Source organism: Motacilla alba, chromosome 17 (genome assembly GCF_015832195.1).
Source record: "Motacilla alba alba isolate MOTALB_02 chromosome 17, Motacilla_alba_V1.0_pri, whole genome shotgun sequence".
NCBI classification, from domain to species: domain Eukaryota; kingdom Metazoa; phylum Chordata; class Aves; order Passeriformes; family Motacillidae; genus Motacilla; species Motacilla alba.
In genome coordinates this window covers 6,678,095-6,693,747 of record NC_052032.1, presented here as the reverse complement: position 1 = coordinate 6,693,747, position 15,653 = coordinate 6,678,095, and the positions used below count along the sequence as shown (strand labels likewise).

Here is a 15,653-nt window from a genome sequence, read left to right as displayed (position 1 = left end):
GGGACACTGAAGTACTGTGAGAGATAAGGGGCACAGGCTGCAGGGGGGCTGAGGAGGAAGATTCCCTGGAGAAACTCTTTGTGGGAGAAAACCCTAGCCTGTGAATCCCAACTTGCCCCTGGGAATTGCCCCAGCTCACCTCCCCCTGCTCTCCTGCCTTGCTTTGCAACCAAGTGCTGGGATGAGACCAGCTCAGCTGATCTAAACCACAGTGGCAGCTTCTCCAGGCCATGCTCTCCTGATTACACCAGCAAAGATCAGGAGCAACTCCTACAAAGCCATTCTGCCACCCTGGATATTCCAAGAGAAGACAACACAAGCGCAAGGAAACCTGGACCTGGTGACACGGCTGAAGAATCATCCCATCTATTTGCAAAGGTTCAGTAAATTCTGGAGCTACAAAGTGAGAGTTTCCCACAAAGCCATGGGAGAAAAGGCATCCCCTGCTCCCTGCTCCTTCAGGAACCTGTCATCTCCAGCTACACATTGGTGCATCACCCACAGTCAGAGCTCAGAACGTGCTGCCATCCTTGCTAGGGATGAGGATAAACTCTGCCCGTGTAATAATGCCTGGAAGGAAGAAAAAGCACCACAGCTCACTTCCTCACAGAAATCTTTGCAGGAGAAGGAGGCTGGCAAAGGAAAACCCTGATGGGAAGGTAGCACATCCCTGCTCCCACACACAGCAGCAGGAGGGAAGCAGGACAGCACCCGCCACCCCCGCTGCTCTGCCTGCTGCTGCTCCAGCCTCCAGGGACAACCCTGAGCTCTCCCCTTTCCCAACACGCTCAGTGACAGCCCTTCCCAGGGGACAGCTCATCTGTGAGCTCCGTGGGAGGCTTGTGTTTGAAGGACATGGATGCCCTCCTCTCCACGCTCCTGCTCCAGCCCCGGAGCCGGCAGCGCGGGAAGCCAGCAGCTCCCAGGGCTCTGTGCTGACATCCCAGCTGGAGACACATGCCAGGGATAGATTTTCTGTTTAGCTTCTTTTCATATTAATCATCAAAGAGCAACAAATGTCAGCAGCTTGCAACAGTCATTAGCTGAATGTCTTCTTCTCACCAGCCCCTGTAGGAAGAGGCCTCCCAGTGTGCAGGGCGAGATGACAGCACAGGACCCTGACTCCTCCCTGCCCTTGCAAGTCTGGTGAATTTTTCTTGGGATCCGCAGGAGGACAGGGATGACAGGACCCCTCCATCCTGGAGGATTCATCCAGTCAGGAAAGATGGCATGTCTGATAGTATCCATCACCTGCCAAGCATCAAACTGCCTTCTAGAGACAGCTAGACCACAGAGAACTGGAACATTCTGTTCAAAATATGGGATTTTTTAATGGCAGTTGTGAGTGGGATCCATTTAGGAGACAGCACATTGAGCATGGCCATTACCTGGATAAGGCTCCACCAGGCTTCAAGGAGGCCACTTGTCAATAATGGGAAGAAACAGCACCACATTAGGGCATCATGTGTTCCTTACCAGACCAAAAACTCCCCATGCACCCTCACAGAAGAGGTTTTCCTTCAGTGTCCTGAGCACCCAACCAGGCCCATCCCACCCAAAGCAAAAGCTTGCATCCCCTTGGGCAGCAAGACTGCAGGGCCTGCTCCATGCTGAATGTGTATCTCAAAGCCACACTGGGCTCACTTTCTCCCCTCCCTCATGATAAGAACCAAACAGGGCAGGATTTTTATGATTATTTATTATCTGTAAAGCACCAGCAGTGTCCTGACTCCGTACAAGACAAAACTGCTGGGCTTACAAAAAAGAAAAAAAGCACTGTGGCCAAAATAATTTATCCTCTAAAAAGTTCACAAATGTGTTCTCAGGAAGCTCTCAGGCACTGCCCATCCTGAGGACATACCAAGGTGCCAGTGTGAACCACCTAAAGAAGGCAGACATGGAGCTCATTTCTCTCATCTGTAAAGCTTAATTAGGCTGCTGTCCAAACACAGCTTGAGAATATGGCCAAAACACAGGTATGGCCCTTGATTTCTAAAACCCAATCCATTACAAGAAACTTTTTTTTTAAGGGTGGGGAAGCGACATTAAAAAACACCACTACTCATGGAAGTTACAACTGCTTCCAACAAACAACACGTAGAAAATACTGGGAGGGGGACTCTCAAAGTATCTTCTAGTTTCCAAGTCCTCCATGTTCACCAGATGGATATCAACATCTGACACGTGTTGGAAGACATCCATATCAACTCCACCAGCCTGAACTGCAAGTAGCCGAAAACAAAGCCGGAGAGGACATCTGTGATGTGGTGCCGTCCGATCATGACGCGGGAGAAGCCCACGCAGAGGGCCCAGAGGACCAGCAGGATGCGGAGAGGGATGGCCAGGACCAGGTGGTTGAGGAAGAACTTGGAGAGCATGGCCACCCGGCTGGCGTGCCCCGCGGGAAAGGCGTAGGTGTCCATGGTCAGGTAGTCCAACAGGCCAGGGTTGATGTCGTACGGGCCCTTCCGCTTGGCCAGCTTCTGCAGACCTGCCACAATCATGATGTCCAGGAGCAGGGCTACAAAACAGGAGACAGAGAGGGAACAGTGAGAGACAGAAGAGTTGAGGGCAATTTTCAAGGCATAACATTAAAGGGTTGACATTCTCTTTAAATAAAAATTTGTATTTGGTTCTGGTCAGATGTCCATGGTGCAGCTGTACACAACTTCCCCATCCTCAGGTCACCACCCAAATGTTGATGAACCCTCCCAGTTTGCCCACAGAGGAGGCAAATACCACTGTCACCATCTGACAGAGGACAACCCCAAACCGCAGAGGTGAGCAACCCACCTGGGCAGGAAGAGAGCAACTGGCAAAGCTAAAACTGAAACTCTTCTGGCCCTCAAACCACCACTCGGGGTGTTCCTGTTGCTGCCTCCACCTTGTGCTTTAGAAACCTTGTGCAGCAAGGTCCTGGGGCTCTGTGCCAGGCTGACCAGGCTGCAGTGAGCAGTCTGCTGGAGGAGAGGTGCCCCACAGCACTTTCTAGGGTTGTCCCTTGTCCTTTCCCAAGCCCACCACCTCCACCTGCCCAGAGCAGCCAGGAGATCACACCATGCTGACAGATTTCTCCCCATGCTGAGAGATTTCACTAAGAAAGGAGCATTAGGAGCCAGTGAGCCAAGGGGAACAATAAAGGAAAATGGGCTCCTGAGTTAGAAACAGCACCACGGCGTGTTGGAGGGTGGGTGACATCCTTCTAGACATCCCCCACCCATCCTTCTTCCTTTGCCAAAGCATCAAACACCCACGAGCCATTTCTTGTTTCTGCTCACCTCTTGCTCCCTGTGACTTTCTGCCTGCAAGTCACCCCACACGGCCCCTTCCCTGTGCAAATGCATTGGGGGTACCACACCTCCCAGCCCCAGCAAACCCAGGCTTGTGATGGCACAGGCACCTGCAGCTGCAGCTCTCTACACCAAACCAAAATGCTTCCTTAACAGCTTCAGGAGTGAAACCCATCAGCACTTATCTACATCACCCTCCTCTTCAGCCCACCTGCTTCGTCCCAGCCGACAGGTACTGTCATTTCTATTTCCTAGCATCAATTTTATTTCTCTTTAATCCCCTCATCTGCTTTTCCCCAACCCTCCTAATTAGTCAGACAGCTGATTTCAGCTCCCCGCAGCAATGACAAGGACATATCTGCCATCACCAGCACAGCCTGCTCCCTCAGCAGGAATGCCAGGGGCAGTTGTTTGGTTCCCAGGCCCTGGTAAAGACCATTCCTTGAGAGCTGACAAGGTTTCAGGAGCATGGAGGGGACTGCAGTGGTGGTGGGGATGGGAAATGAGATGGCACATGGGAGGCAGCTCCACCTGCCTGCTCAGCACCTGAGGAGCTGTCACAGCAGCTCTGCTCACCCACCTTCCCTGTGTGCCACCCCCAGCTCCAGCACTGCTTTGGGAAGGGGCTGGTATTTATCCTGGCCAAACCCTCTCCTTATGGCAGACTGCTTTTCTCCCTCATCTGCAGGGCATCTTGCATGGGGAAGTGGGACAGCGGGACCTCCCTGAACCTTCTGCCCAATAGGTCATGCCTGCCCTGGGGTCTGTGGAGGGCAGATAGGGCAGAGGAAAAGATCTGGGTACCAGCTCCTCCCTGGCATGGACAGTAGCAGGAATCCAGGACAGACACAAAAAGCAGGAGATTGACACAGAGCAAAGGTTCAGGAGTGGCACCTGGACAAAGGTGTCGAGGCTGCAGCTGGCAAGGGGCTGCAAGGAGGCCAGTCACACCACTGGGCCTGTAGCAGTAACGATGGGTTTAGGAGGACAAGGACAACCAGGCACTGCCCAGCTCCTGCTGCATGTGACCAGCAGGCAGGGAGAGAGCAGGGGGAGGTCTGCAGCCCACCAGGACCCCCACACTCAGCAGGGAGAGAGCAGGGGGAGGTCTGCAGCCCACCAGGACCCCCACACTCAGCAGAGTTGTCTTCAATTTGCTGATTTTTTTTTTTTAATTTTTTTTTTGACAGGCTGGCTGTGGGGAGAAAGGGAGGGAGGGATTTCAGACACAGGCTGTGGAGCCCTGGAGCAGCCACTCACCCTGGCTCCCTGTTAAGGTCAAATGCTGTGAGCCCAGGCCTGGCTGACCATTGCAGGGCTGCCCTGCTACACACGGCTCTGCTCATGCTGGGCTTCCTAAATCACCCCAGCCCAACTCCTCACCCCATTAACTAACACCCCCCCCCAGCCCTGATCCAGCAAAGTGCTTCAGGAGATGATTTTCAGAGCTCAGCAGCTGCATTTCCCACCAGTCTCATCTCACCCTGGACGAGAACTGTGTGAAACTGAAGCTCCACGATGCTCTCTCGGGAACCCAGACTCATCAAATTCTCAGGAACCCAGAAGCATCAGAGAGATGATGCACCAGTGCTGCCAAGAGAAGACTCTGGCCCAAGCTGCTCTGCTGAAGTCAGCACCAATTGCATTGCTGAGAAGCCAAGCCAGGGTTCCAGAACGAGTCTGGGCACCCCGACAGATCCCAGTGTCTCCTCCATGGTGTTCAATAAATTCCCTAGAGACCATTCCCCACCAAAGCTGCCCATGGATCAGCAGCACAAGGACCATGTGCTTTAGCAGCGAGTGGTGTTCACCATTGCCTGTCAGTATTTTGCACTGGCAATATTTTTTTACGGTCAAAGGTGATGTCAGGGCAACTGGAGGGATGCAGGCATGTGTGCATGGAGGTGTTCAGGGCATGGAGAACAAGCCAAAGAGCAGTTCTAATAATCCTTTCATTCAGAAGATGAATAAAATGGGCCTTCAGTACTGCTAGCTTTGATTTTCATCAAATGATGCACAGAAAGCAAAAAGCCTCGTTTGCCCACATTTCAAGATTGGAAGGCATGACAGCATTAAAACCAGGGGTTAATTTGCCGTTAAAAGGAAAAAAAAACCCACCAAACATCCCTTGTCTGGTGCTTTTTCTGTCACTTCCCCTTGCACTTTCTGTTCCTTTCATGGAGATTTCTTTATGAAACAGCCCCAGCAGCCAGCCCGGGCCCCTGAGGCATGGGGGGGGCCCTTTCCCTGGGGTTTCTGCTGTTCCCCTTCCAGTGCTGGGTCTCTGCTGCTCCCCTTCCAGTGCTGGGTTTCTGCTGTTCCCCTTCCAGTGCTGGGTCTCTGCTGCTCCCCTTCCAGTGCTGGGTTTCTGCTGTTCCCCTTCCCAGTGCTGGGTCTCTGCTGCTCCCCTTCCCTCTCCTGCTGCTGCCAGTGCTGGCAGGGTGAATCAGCAGGCAGCACTGCTGCCAAGGGCCCATCCTTCAGGAACAGCTACAGACATTGCTGTTGCCCAGCAGCCCCATCCTTCAGGGACAGCTACAGACAGTGCTGCTGCCCAGCAGCCCCATCCCCAGCCCTATTCCCTCACAATCCCATGACCTACATTCCCACTCAGACCTTGGCTCACTCCCTTCCTCCCCTTCACGCACATCAAATCCTCCCTCCTCGGGCTGGCACAGCATCAGGCAGCTAAGGGGTTAACTCTGTCGGGTCCCCCAGGTGCTCCAGCTGCAGGTGGGTGTCTCTGCATGAGGACTGTTCCTGCTGTTGGACCCCAAGCCCCTGAGCCTTGCACCTGCAAATCAGCAGCACCACCTTGGCTCTGCCCTTCCCTGGTGCCTCTCAGAGCCCTGCAAATCCTTCAGGCTGCCCTGGCTGGAGGCTGGAGCAAGCACAGCCCAGGAGAGCCCACTGCAGCTGATGCACCAGCCTGCACTGGCTGCTCTCTGGGGACCCTGGGGCTGTCAAAAGCACAGCAGGGATGGCAGAGTGCCACCTGACTGAGGCTGAGATGAGAGGAGCAAAAAATTTTAATATGAAGCATTTTTTTCATCATGCCTTTCCCCCCAGAGCCAGGTAGCATTGGATTTAAACCAGGGGCATCACTGGATGTAAAATCCAGCTAGTGCTGTATTTGAGACTAAAGGAAGGATTAGCTCTTGGCCATTCTTGCTCCTTTCATGTTTTTCTGAAAAAGATCAGGAATCTCCCTGTCGACCTGGTGTTAAGGGAAACAATCCTTCAAATTTCCAACACAAAACCACCCAGTCCCCAAATCCTACATTAACATCTACAATTTCCTTAAAACACAAAACCAAAGAGCAAGTCTTGTCTTGCCTGTGACAATTTTAGCATCAGAGATCACCTTGGCATTGTAAAAAGCCAACATCTGGCATCAGATGCACAGTAATTGAGCTGAAAGTGAGCCCCCTGGGCAGGCATTTTATATCTATTAATAAGGAAAGGAAAACAATTCTCTGCCTTGCTCCTACCACCAAACGTTGGGAGCCCATTAGCAGCTGAGAGGCGAGCAGAGAGGAGCCCTGTGCAGGCTGGGCACGAGGACAAACCTGAACCATCAGCAGCAGAACCAAACACAACCCCAAAGCTTGTACTTAAAAGGAATTGAAACAGTTGGATGTCTCCTGTCACCATAAGGTCCTTTCTGTCCCCGAGGTGGCATCTCTGCTGCTGTCCCTTAAGGCTGGAAGAGGCTGAGGATGGTGTGAGCACCCGTGGGGACATGGTCTGCTCCAGGTTGGGGCCAGGCAGTGTCTCCAGGGACGGAGGCAGATTCCAGCTGGGGTGTTTATATAAACATGTTATCAAAACCACAGCTGAAAAACAACCTGGGTGCAGTTCTAGGGGCAAGGGGGGAGGAAAAGAGGAGAAAGCCAAAAAAGCCCTTGGCCTCATCTGCTCCTGCAGCCGAGATCCACGTGACTTCACACACATGGGCTGCCTGCATGAGACAAGGCTGCTCTCCAGAGCCCAGCCTGTGAGGTCGGGATCAGAAACAGTCACAAGCTGGACTCAGCCTCCCAAAACCATGGCTGAGCACATGGGGAGAAGAAAACAGGGAGGTAAATGCCCAGGAATGAAGAGTGAGCTCATTATATGAGCTCAGGAGGCTCCCAATGTGGGAGCAGATGTGCCTCAGACAAGATGTGCACAGAGCAGAGCCAAGCTGGGGACAATTCATCGCCTGGGCTTCAAACCCAGCACGCTGGAGGTGGCATGTGCTCCCCACTGCAGCTGCTGAGGCCACGTGTAGGGCCAAGACTGGCTTGGAAGGTGCTGTATTGCCCAGATTACCCACCCTCACTCAGTACTGAGCTCTGGACAAATGCCACCAGTCCCAGGAAACAGTTTCTTTAGCTCCATAATTAGAATTCGTAATTTTTTGCCCCCATTTTTCTTTTAACTTACGTGCCCACTCCTTCTGAACTTCCCAAATCTCCTGCAGGCATTAGGCTCCCTGACCTGGAAAATGAGCTGTTTGCAGCCTTATCTCGTTGACATTAATGAAAGATGCAGGTTTCAAAAGAAGCTTCACCCTCTCTCCAGCGGAGTCAGCAGCAGCTGGAAGAGGTCCACTCTGGAAATGAACCCCTCCATTCCGTTTTGTTCCCCAAATGTGGCACTATTGGGTGTAAGAGCTGACAAAAAGCACAGATGGCATGGCACATTGAAGAGCCAATGAATCAGGCATTTTGCTGTTTGAGGGGGGGGTATTTTTTGGCTGAACAAGCATCAGTGTGGGGTAAGTGGTCATGGGGAGGTGATAAATGGTGGAAAGCAGAATTGTGCTGTTAATTAAAATAAAAACCCACAACAACTAAAAATAGATTTGCTACATTCTAGACGATTAGAAGCAGCTCTGAGTGCAAACACAGGCTGCCTGGAGTTCTCCCCTTGGAAACACTGTGCCCTGGGAGCTGGGAAATTTGTACTCAGCATCAAATACTGAGTGGGGCTGCTTCACTGGGGAGCTGCACAGGCTGGGGAGAGATGCAGGCAAGAGGGGGAGCACAGTGAAAATGGCTCGTGCTGCTGGGGAAAAGGAGCTGAGCAGCCCTGAGGATGGCTCATCTGCCTCCAGAAGGGCTCTGACAGCTTGAAACGCTCCTGTACTCCATGGCAGCAGCACGGGTACCATCAGCACACCCCAGAGCCACCCCCAGCAGCACCTACAGCACTATATGGGATGAGCTGGAGGAAGAAAAGTGCCTTGGGCTGAGGACCAGCAGCATGGTCCAGCCCACAAAGGCTGGGCTCCTTGCTTGGCCTCAGTGCTGTTCGGGCTTGGAGTTCCACCCCACTGCTTTCAAAGAGGCAAACTGGAAAAAAAAAATTAAAAAGGATGATGCTGTGATGCTCAGAGGGTCTCAGATCATCACACCTCCCAGTGTGCACCCAGATCAGGTACATCTGCCAGCATCCCTGTACAGATGGAAATGGTTCTCTGTTCCAGGTTAAAGCATGAGTTTCCCTCAAAGTGGAGGAAAAAAAGAGAGTTCATCTGATTCCTCACTTTCCCACCCCATCCTGCACCAATCCTGACCTGGAGCAGGAGACCCGACGGGCTCTCCCTGCCTGCTGCTCCTCCCAACAGCTCACCTCACTCCCCACCTTCCTCTTCCCAGCCACTGCTCCTGTCAAGGCGTGTTAGAGGCAAACACACTCACCATTTCCTGGGAGCTCCCTTCGGGCCAGAGCCTGGCTCTGCTTCTGCAGCTCTGCCTGAGCGGAACAGCCACTGTCCCCTCTGAGCTGCAGGCAGGGGCAACGGGAAGTTGTCCCCGGAGTGACAGACATAAGGATGACTCATTTCCCATGTTTATTCCCCCTCTTCCCATTCAACAACCCTCGCACTTCTTTTCTCTTTTGCTCTGCATTCAGGCTCCGAACGTTTCGCTGCTGGCTCTGAGAGGGTTGGATTCCAGCTCGAGGGTTGGATTCCAGCTCGATGCACATCCCCCAAGGGCTGCACTCTGATGCCTGCAGGGCTCACAGCATCCCCAGCAGCCGGCCAGGACCTGAGCAAATCGGTGCTGCCTGGTACCGAGGGGCTGATCAGACCATGGCTGTGATGGAGACACCGTGCAGGCCGCTGGAATCCCCCAGTGCCTGCTCCAGCCACAGTCAGATGAGCCCCAGCCTGTCCCTGCCTGTCCTTTATCCAAGGGGACACTGCAGGCAGCAGGACACATTCCTGTAGAGGAAGCAGGCAGGAAGGGGGGCAGGGAAGCCGGGAGAGCAGGGCACTGCTGGCTGCTCAGAGATGCCTGAGCTCATCAGCTGTGAAGGGATGAAGGCTGAGCATGGCACCCACCAAAGACCACGGACTTCAGCTGCTGTATCTGGGCAGAACAGAGGCAGATTAGCAGCCTGGAGTGATAAAGAGGAATGTTTAATGCCAGGCTGGACCTGTGTCTAAATGCTGGATGCAGGGGCATCTGTGTTGTTCCCTCTGCCTGGCACCTTCCATGGGTCACTCATGTTGGGTTCTTTGGCATTGAAATGTTTCCACCTCACTGGGCAGACGTGCTGCTGGCTCAGTGAGACCTTGGTGGGCACTGGCAGGGCTGGGAGGGGAGTGGGACAGCAGCTGAGCCCCCTCCGTGTGCCAGGCTGCCCGAGGAGGGATGGTTCTGCAGGGCACCAGCTCCTGAGCTGCTCTGCCCATCCCTGATGGAATGTCCTCTGCCTGGCTCAGGAAATCCCTCCTCTCACAGTGCAAGAATGAAAGGGGAAAAAATAGACACATCTGGCCCCAAACCATCTCTGGGGCTCTGGGCTGAGCAAGCTCTGCTGGATTCAGACTGATCCATCTGCCGTGCAGCTCCCCGGCCTCTCTGCTGGGTCTGGGCTGCCCTGAGGCTCAGCTGACAGGATCAGCTCCTCTGCACTGCCTGGGCATCTCATCTACCCCGTGACCTTTACCAGCACGGGGCTGCACTGTCTGGATTTTTCATCACATAGCCTCCAAAGAGAAGCACGACAATACCTGAAGCACGTCTGTATTGTTGGAACAGGGTCACTGGGGCCTCCAGGGGCTTGGGGAAGGCATTTCTTTCTCTCTCTCCTTCCTAATCCACCAATTTCTTGCAAATCTGGTCTTGCTTGGAAGCTGCCAGGATGGGACCACAGAGTTCTGACCATATATATGGATTTATAATTTTCTTTCTTAGGGGTCTGCAGGGACTGTGCTTCAGAATATCATGGCTTGGCTCCTGGTCAGAGTAAAGCCATGTCAGTATTCAGGAAGAAGGCTGGATAGAGCAAGAACTTCCTCCTTGCTGACCTCCAGGAATGAAGAAGCTGCTCTGGGCTCCCTCCTTTCCTCCTCCTGTGGCGTTCACCCATCCCCAGCCTGACAGTGGCTGATACACCCACGCCCTGAGGCAGTGCTGTACTTAATGGGATAAATGCTTAGTGACAGCTCCAAAGAGCCATCCTGCCCCTCCGAGGGGATGCAGAGCCAGCTGGAGATGGCTGAGCGCCGGGACCAGTGTCACTCAGACAGCAAGCAAAGAGAAGACAAGGGATTTTCTCTTCTCCTAGTCCGGATGCCTGTTCCAGAGAGCCATGACCACAGCAGAACCAGTTTCTGGTACTTCAAACCAAGCACAAACACAATTTTACGTGCAAGGATGACCCAAGCAGGTACCTCCCAACAGCAAAGGCACCCAGCTGGATGGCAAATAACTAAACACAGCATGGGTTTGGCTGTAAACACAAAAGAGGGGCCTCACTGGAGGGACCACTTTGGGTGGACAACCAAATTCCATCCCCAGTGACCACATTCCATCCCCGCTGCAGTGAGAAGGTGCCTGGGTCTGCAAAGACCATCAGTTTAACGAGATCAATCTGTTTAGCTTAATAAATAGGAGGTGAAGAAATTACTTGAGCACTATCCAAAATACTGAAAGGCAGAAAAGATGTTGGCTGAAAGAGCTGTTCAGCTGGAGAGAGAAGGGTATGGAGACGCAATGAAGGGAAGAGTCCAACTGAAAGCACTTGTGAGAATCCCAACCACTGCAGTAATACAGAAATGGCTCTGACAAGTTCACCCTCACTTGTAACTGCACATCAGATTGAGTGTTTGGGTTTTTTCCCTTAACAAATTGAACAGGAATAAATTAAGGGATGTGCCACAGCCTGTATTTTGCCGTGGGTTAGATCGATGATCCAAATGTTCTTTGCTGGCTTTGCAGTCAATGAATCACTAAATTTGGATCCACATCCTCACCAGATGGACCAGAACCAGAAACCGAGGTACTGCTGCCCCCAGGGTTTAATGGAATTTCTGTCTGGTTCTGAAGCAGATCTGGGCATTTTACTGAAAGTTTTATAACTGCTTTCCCCCTGCAAGCCTGACTGCAAAGTTCAAATTACTTTCTAAGCACCTTAGTTGTCACGAAACCCTTGTGATTGCAGAGAAAAGCTTGGATAGTCCTAGAAGTTCCAACACTGGCAGACAAATAAAATGAACTTTATAACTGGGGGATTTCCTGAGTTATGACTTTCTCAATTTAGCCAAGGGGTTGTGGAGCTTCTCCCTGACTTTTGCTCAGCCAGGGCTGGTGATGCTGAGACAGTCTTCCTGAAAGCGTGTCCTGGCAGAGGGATTTTTACAGTGGGCACAGATATCTGGTTTCTTCCATCTTTTCAGTAACAGGCTGTGTGTGCTTCTCTGGCTGTTTGGCATTTGCTGGGAAAGATTACTGTGAGAAGGGGAATCAATAAATTCCATCACAGATGACAAACATGGAGGGAAAACATTGCTTGGGGTTGCTAATCAGCATCTGCAGTGGGGATGGATGGAGCATCCCAGGGTCAGACCCCATCACCCGAAATGCCCCCACATGTGTTGGCAAAGCCCCTGGTGGGAGCTCCTCCTCCATCTGCAGTGGTGCTCCTGCCAGGTTCCCAGTCCCCTTTCAGCAGTCTCTTCGCCTTGGAAGCCTGACTGCAAATCCTAAACAAGTGCTCTATGATGGGCTGGCTCCCTGCCCAGAGACTGCATCAGAAATTCTGCTTGATGTATCAAACCCTCAGCGAGCTGGGGAAGGGAGGAGAGCCCGGGGAGGTACGGAAGGGGTGCCACAGACAACCCCAACTTCCCTCTTCCAGCAGGGAAACGCCAGGAGGTTCCCCTCCCTTTGACCTGTGCCTAAACAGGAGGGCTTTTCACCACATCCTGGTGGATTTGAGCCACAGGAAAGCAGCAGCAAGAGGGACCAAGGATGCCAGATGCAGCAGCGGTGCCATGACCTTCCTGTCCACACAAGACCCCACTTTTCTTGGGACCTGTCCAGGTCCACCAGCCCCAGGCTCCCAGCCAGGCTCCTTCTCCACCAGCAGTGCAGATATCATGGCAGCAGCCACTCGGGTACTCAGAGTTTCTGACTGCAGTCTTAAATATCAGCCCAAGGCCACTCTCACAGCGGAGATCTGCTCTGTGGGGTGACACGAGTCCTCCTGCAGAAGCTCTGAGAAGAGAGGCTGAGGGCACCTTGGCCAGTCCCACCAGTCAGTGCAGTCTTTTCAAAGGGAGCAGTGGAGCTCTTTGGAGGTTGCCAGACCTATGGAACTGGTCCTTCACACCAATTAACTATTTCCTGTCTCGGCAGGGGGAGAGGAGGGCTGGGAGTAGTGTGTCTAGGCAAGGATGCAAGACTCCAGAAACCCCAGCTTGTCCCTGGGCACCACGTTGGAGCTTAGGAGACCTGGAGAATGTGGGTAGTGATGCAGGGATGAGCTCCTCCAGCCACCACTCCAAAAAGTTAGAACATGACCCTGAAGTGGCTTTGCATTTGTCCTCCTCATATGGCAACAGAAGGGTGAGAAAGCCTTCCTCGTTTTTAAGCCAAAAGGGCCACTAGCTCTTTGTAAGGATCTCAGATATTTTGGAGTCAAAGCAGTTGGTTTTCAGGCTCTGACCCCGTCAGAGGCTCTTGGGTCAAGAGACATCTGGAAGCTGCTGTGCTGGCCGCTGTTAGTCACCTGCTATTTCATCCTCGTGCCCTTTCAAATGGATCCTCTCTTCCCAGGAGGGGCTGACCCCGGCACTGAGGAGCCCCTGCGAGAACTGCTGATGTCGGCGGGCTCCGCATCACGCTGGAGCTATTCTGGCTGCCTCCCCGCCACGGCCTCCCCCCATGAGCTGTCACAGCACCAGGACAGTCTCCTCCAAAGGCACAGGGGAGAAGAGGCAGCTACCACTGTGCTTTTCAAGCCAGACCAGGTCAGTCTCCACCCTCTCTGAAGGATGAAGTTGTGAAAAAAAAACAAAACCAAAACCTGGGGCCATGTTGCTGAGCTGTATCAGCTCACAGTCAGCCCCTGCAGACAGGACGTCCCTTTCCTGTGGTGCCTGTGAAATAAAGTGTCCCTACAGCCCCTCAAAATGATCCCTAAGAAGAAAGGGTCTAAATCCAATGTTTTCAATTTCTCCTACCAACCAAAAGTGGGTTTGCTGAGTTTTTAGGGAGGGTGAAAACACCAGGGTGGGTCACAGCCAGAGGAGAGGGTATTTAGTCACAAGGGAAAATAGGATAATGGGACCCTGTGCCAAAGGCAGAAGAGCAAGAGGAGCAAGGTCCTCAGGTATCCGTGGCCTGGGCAGGCTGGGGCCAGGATCTAAGGCAAGTCACAGCTAGAGCTCATCCTGGTCACTGGTGGGACACCAGGGTGGGATGGGCCCTGCACAATGGAGAAGCCAAACCCTTCAACACATCCAGAAACAGGGACACTGACCAGCACCATGCAAGGAAGGACTAGCCCGAGAGCCAGAGGCATCCCAGCCTGCCTACAGAGCCTCTGGGTCAAATTAGCACATGGAAACGAGGACAGCAGCAAGAAAGGTACCCAAGGGAAGGAGGATGTGAGAGCAAACTGCAGCGGGGAAGGTGACAGGACTCCATCACGTGGAGTCTGGTCAAGAAGATGGCAAGGGAATGGAAATAACATCCTCAGGAATTGGTCCAGATATTAAAGACTTGTATCTTTATGATATCCTATCAAACACCAAGGCAGATGACCACAGATTAAATAAAAGTCAGCACTGCTGGTATCCACCCTCCCAGCACAGACACTCCCTCGCCCTGACTGGACAACCCTGCCCCACGCAGGACCAGGGGCCTGTCCCTGCTCCATGGCTGTCCCCAGCTACTATGGTTACTCCACCTGTCTCAGACACCTTCTTGTGCCATCCATCACCCCCAGCACCTGGGACTAGGAGGGCCAGAAAGTGCAGCATTCACCCTAAAGGTCACTCCCTGCTTCCCAACCGCTTCTGATGCTGGGAGCAGCCAGAGGAGGAGTCCCAGCGCTGCTGTCCCCTGCGAGGAGGGCTGGGCTTCCCCAGCAGGGAGGGAGGTTTGCCACTCACCTAGCAGCAGGTTCATGAGGACCTCTTGGCCTGCCAGCGTGCTGCTCTTCACCAGGCAGATGAGCGTGCCCGCAATCCAGGGGATCCCGTGCCCCGTTATCCCCAGGAGGTTGATCATGGAGCGGGCACCTCCCCAGGAGGAGGCTCTGTTGGCACACACTCCCAGCCTCTTGGACATGCAGATATCGATGGCCAGCAGCGAGTTGAAGGCGATTCCCTTGAAGGAGGGGTTGAGCTGCATGCAATCCTCCTCGGGCAGCTGCTGCGACTGCCGCCGCTCCTTGGGGTTGGTGTTCTGGGCACCGGCTGCCCCGGCCTGGCCGCTCTGCTTCCTGCTGGAGCTCCTGCCCTCCTGGTTCCCCTTCAAGGGCTGATTCAGGGAGAGGAACTCAGCCCTGTTGAGGACATTGTTCCTGTCTCTGGCCCTGGACCGTGGCTGGGATGCTGGCATTGCAGTCTCTCTTTAACGCAACCTGCTTTGCAAATACCGGGAAGGAGAGAAATCCCTCTTCTCCCTGCAGAAAGCTTCCCCCACTCCCACCCTCACAAGCTGTGAATTTGGGAAGCTACAAAGGTTCCCCTCTGTTGCAGTTGCCCCCAGCACAGACTGCAGCTGTTAAATATAGAGTAAGGAATGCACATGGCTGTTTACTTCATGGGCCTAGCAAGCTTGGAAGGAAAATTAATGCCAGGCTTGGCAGCCACTCCAGTGCCAGGGAAAAATGTTGGACAGCCAATAGATATGAAGAAGAGGAGGGAAAAACATTGTGCCAAAGGTTGGTTGCTTCTGGCCTGGTCTATTTAAATCTTCCAATTGCTTATTCCCCTGGGCTGCAAGGGAAACTGGGAAACGTAGTTCTTTTTGTGCCGCAATTCACATTTCAGTGCCAGAGTCAGAGCTGGAGATGATGGCATCCCCCTCCTCAGGGCAGGCTGTGCTGCCTGGCTTTGCAGCACCAAGACCA

At 53.2% G+C, this 15,653-nt stretch overlaps 1 protein-coding gene across 1 annotated transcript; it reads right to left on the bottom strand.

Moving 5' to 3' along the window:
- Window positions 1-1,311: 1,311 nt before the first annotated feature.
- On the bottom strand, window positions 1,312-15,362 carry PLPP7 (phospholipid phosphatase 7 (inactive)). The gene is made up of 2 exons (XM_038156581.1): window positions 14,689-15,362; window positions 1,312-2,521 (listed from the first exon to the last, which is right to left on the bottom strand). Exons 1-2 carry the CDS (start codon window positions 15,137-15,139, stop codon window positions 2,157-2,159), a joined length of 816 nt encoding a protein of 271 aa, XP_038012509.1. The 5' UTR covers window positions 15,140-15,362; the 3' UTR covers window positions 1,312-2,156.
- Window positions 15,363-15,653: the final 291 nt, after the last annotated feature.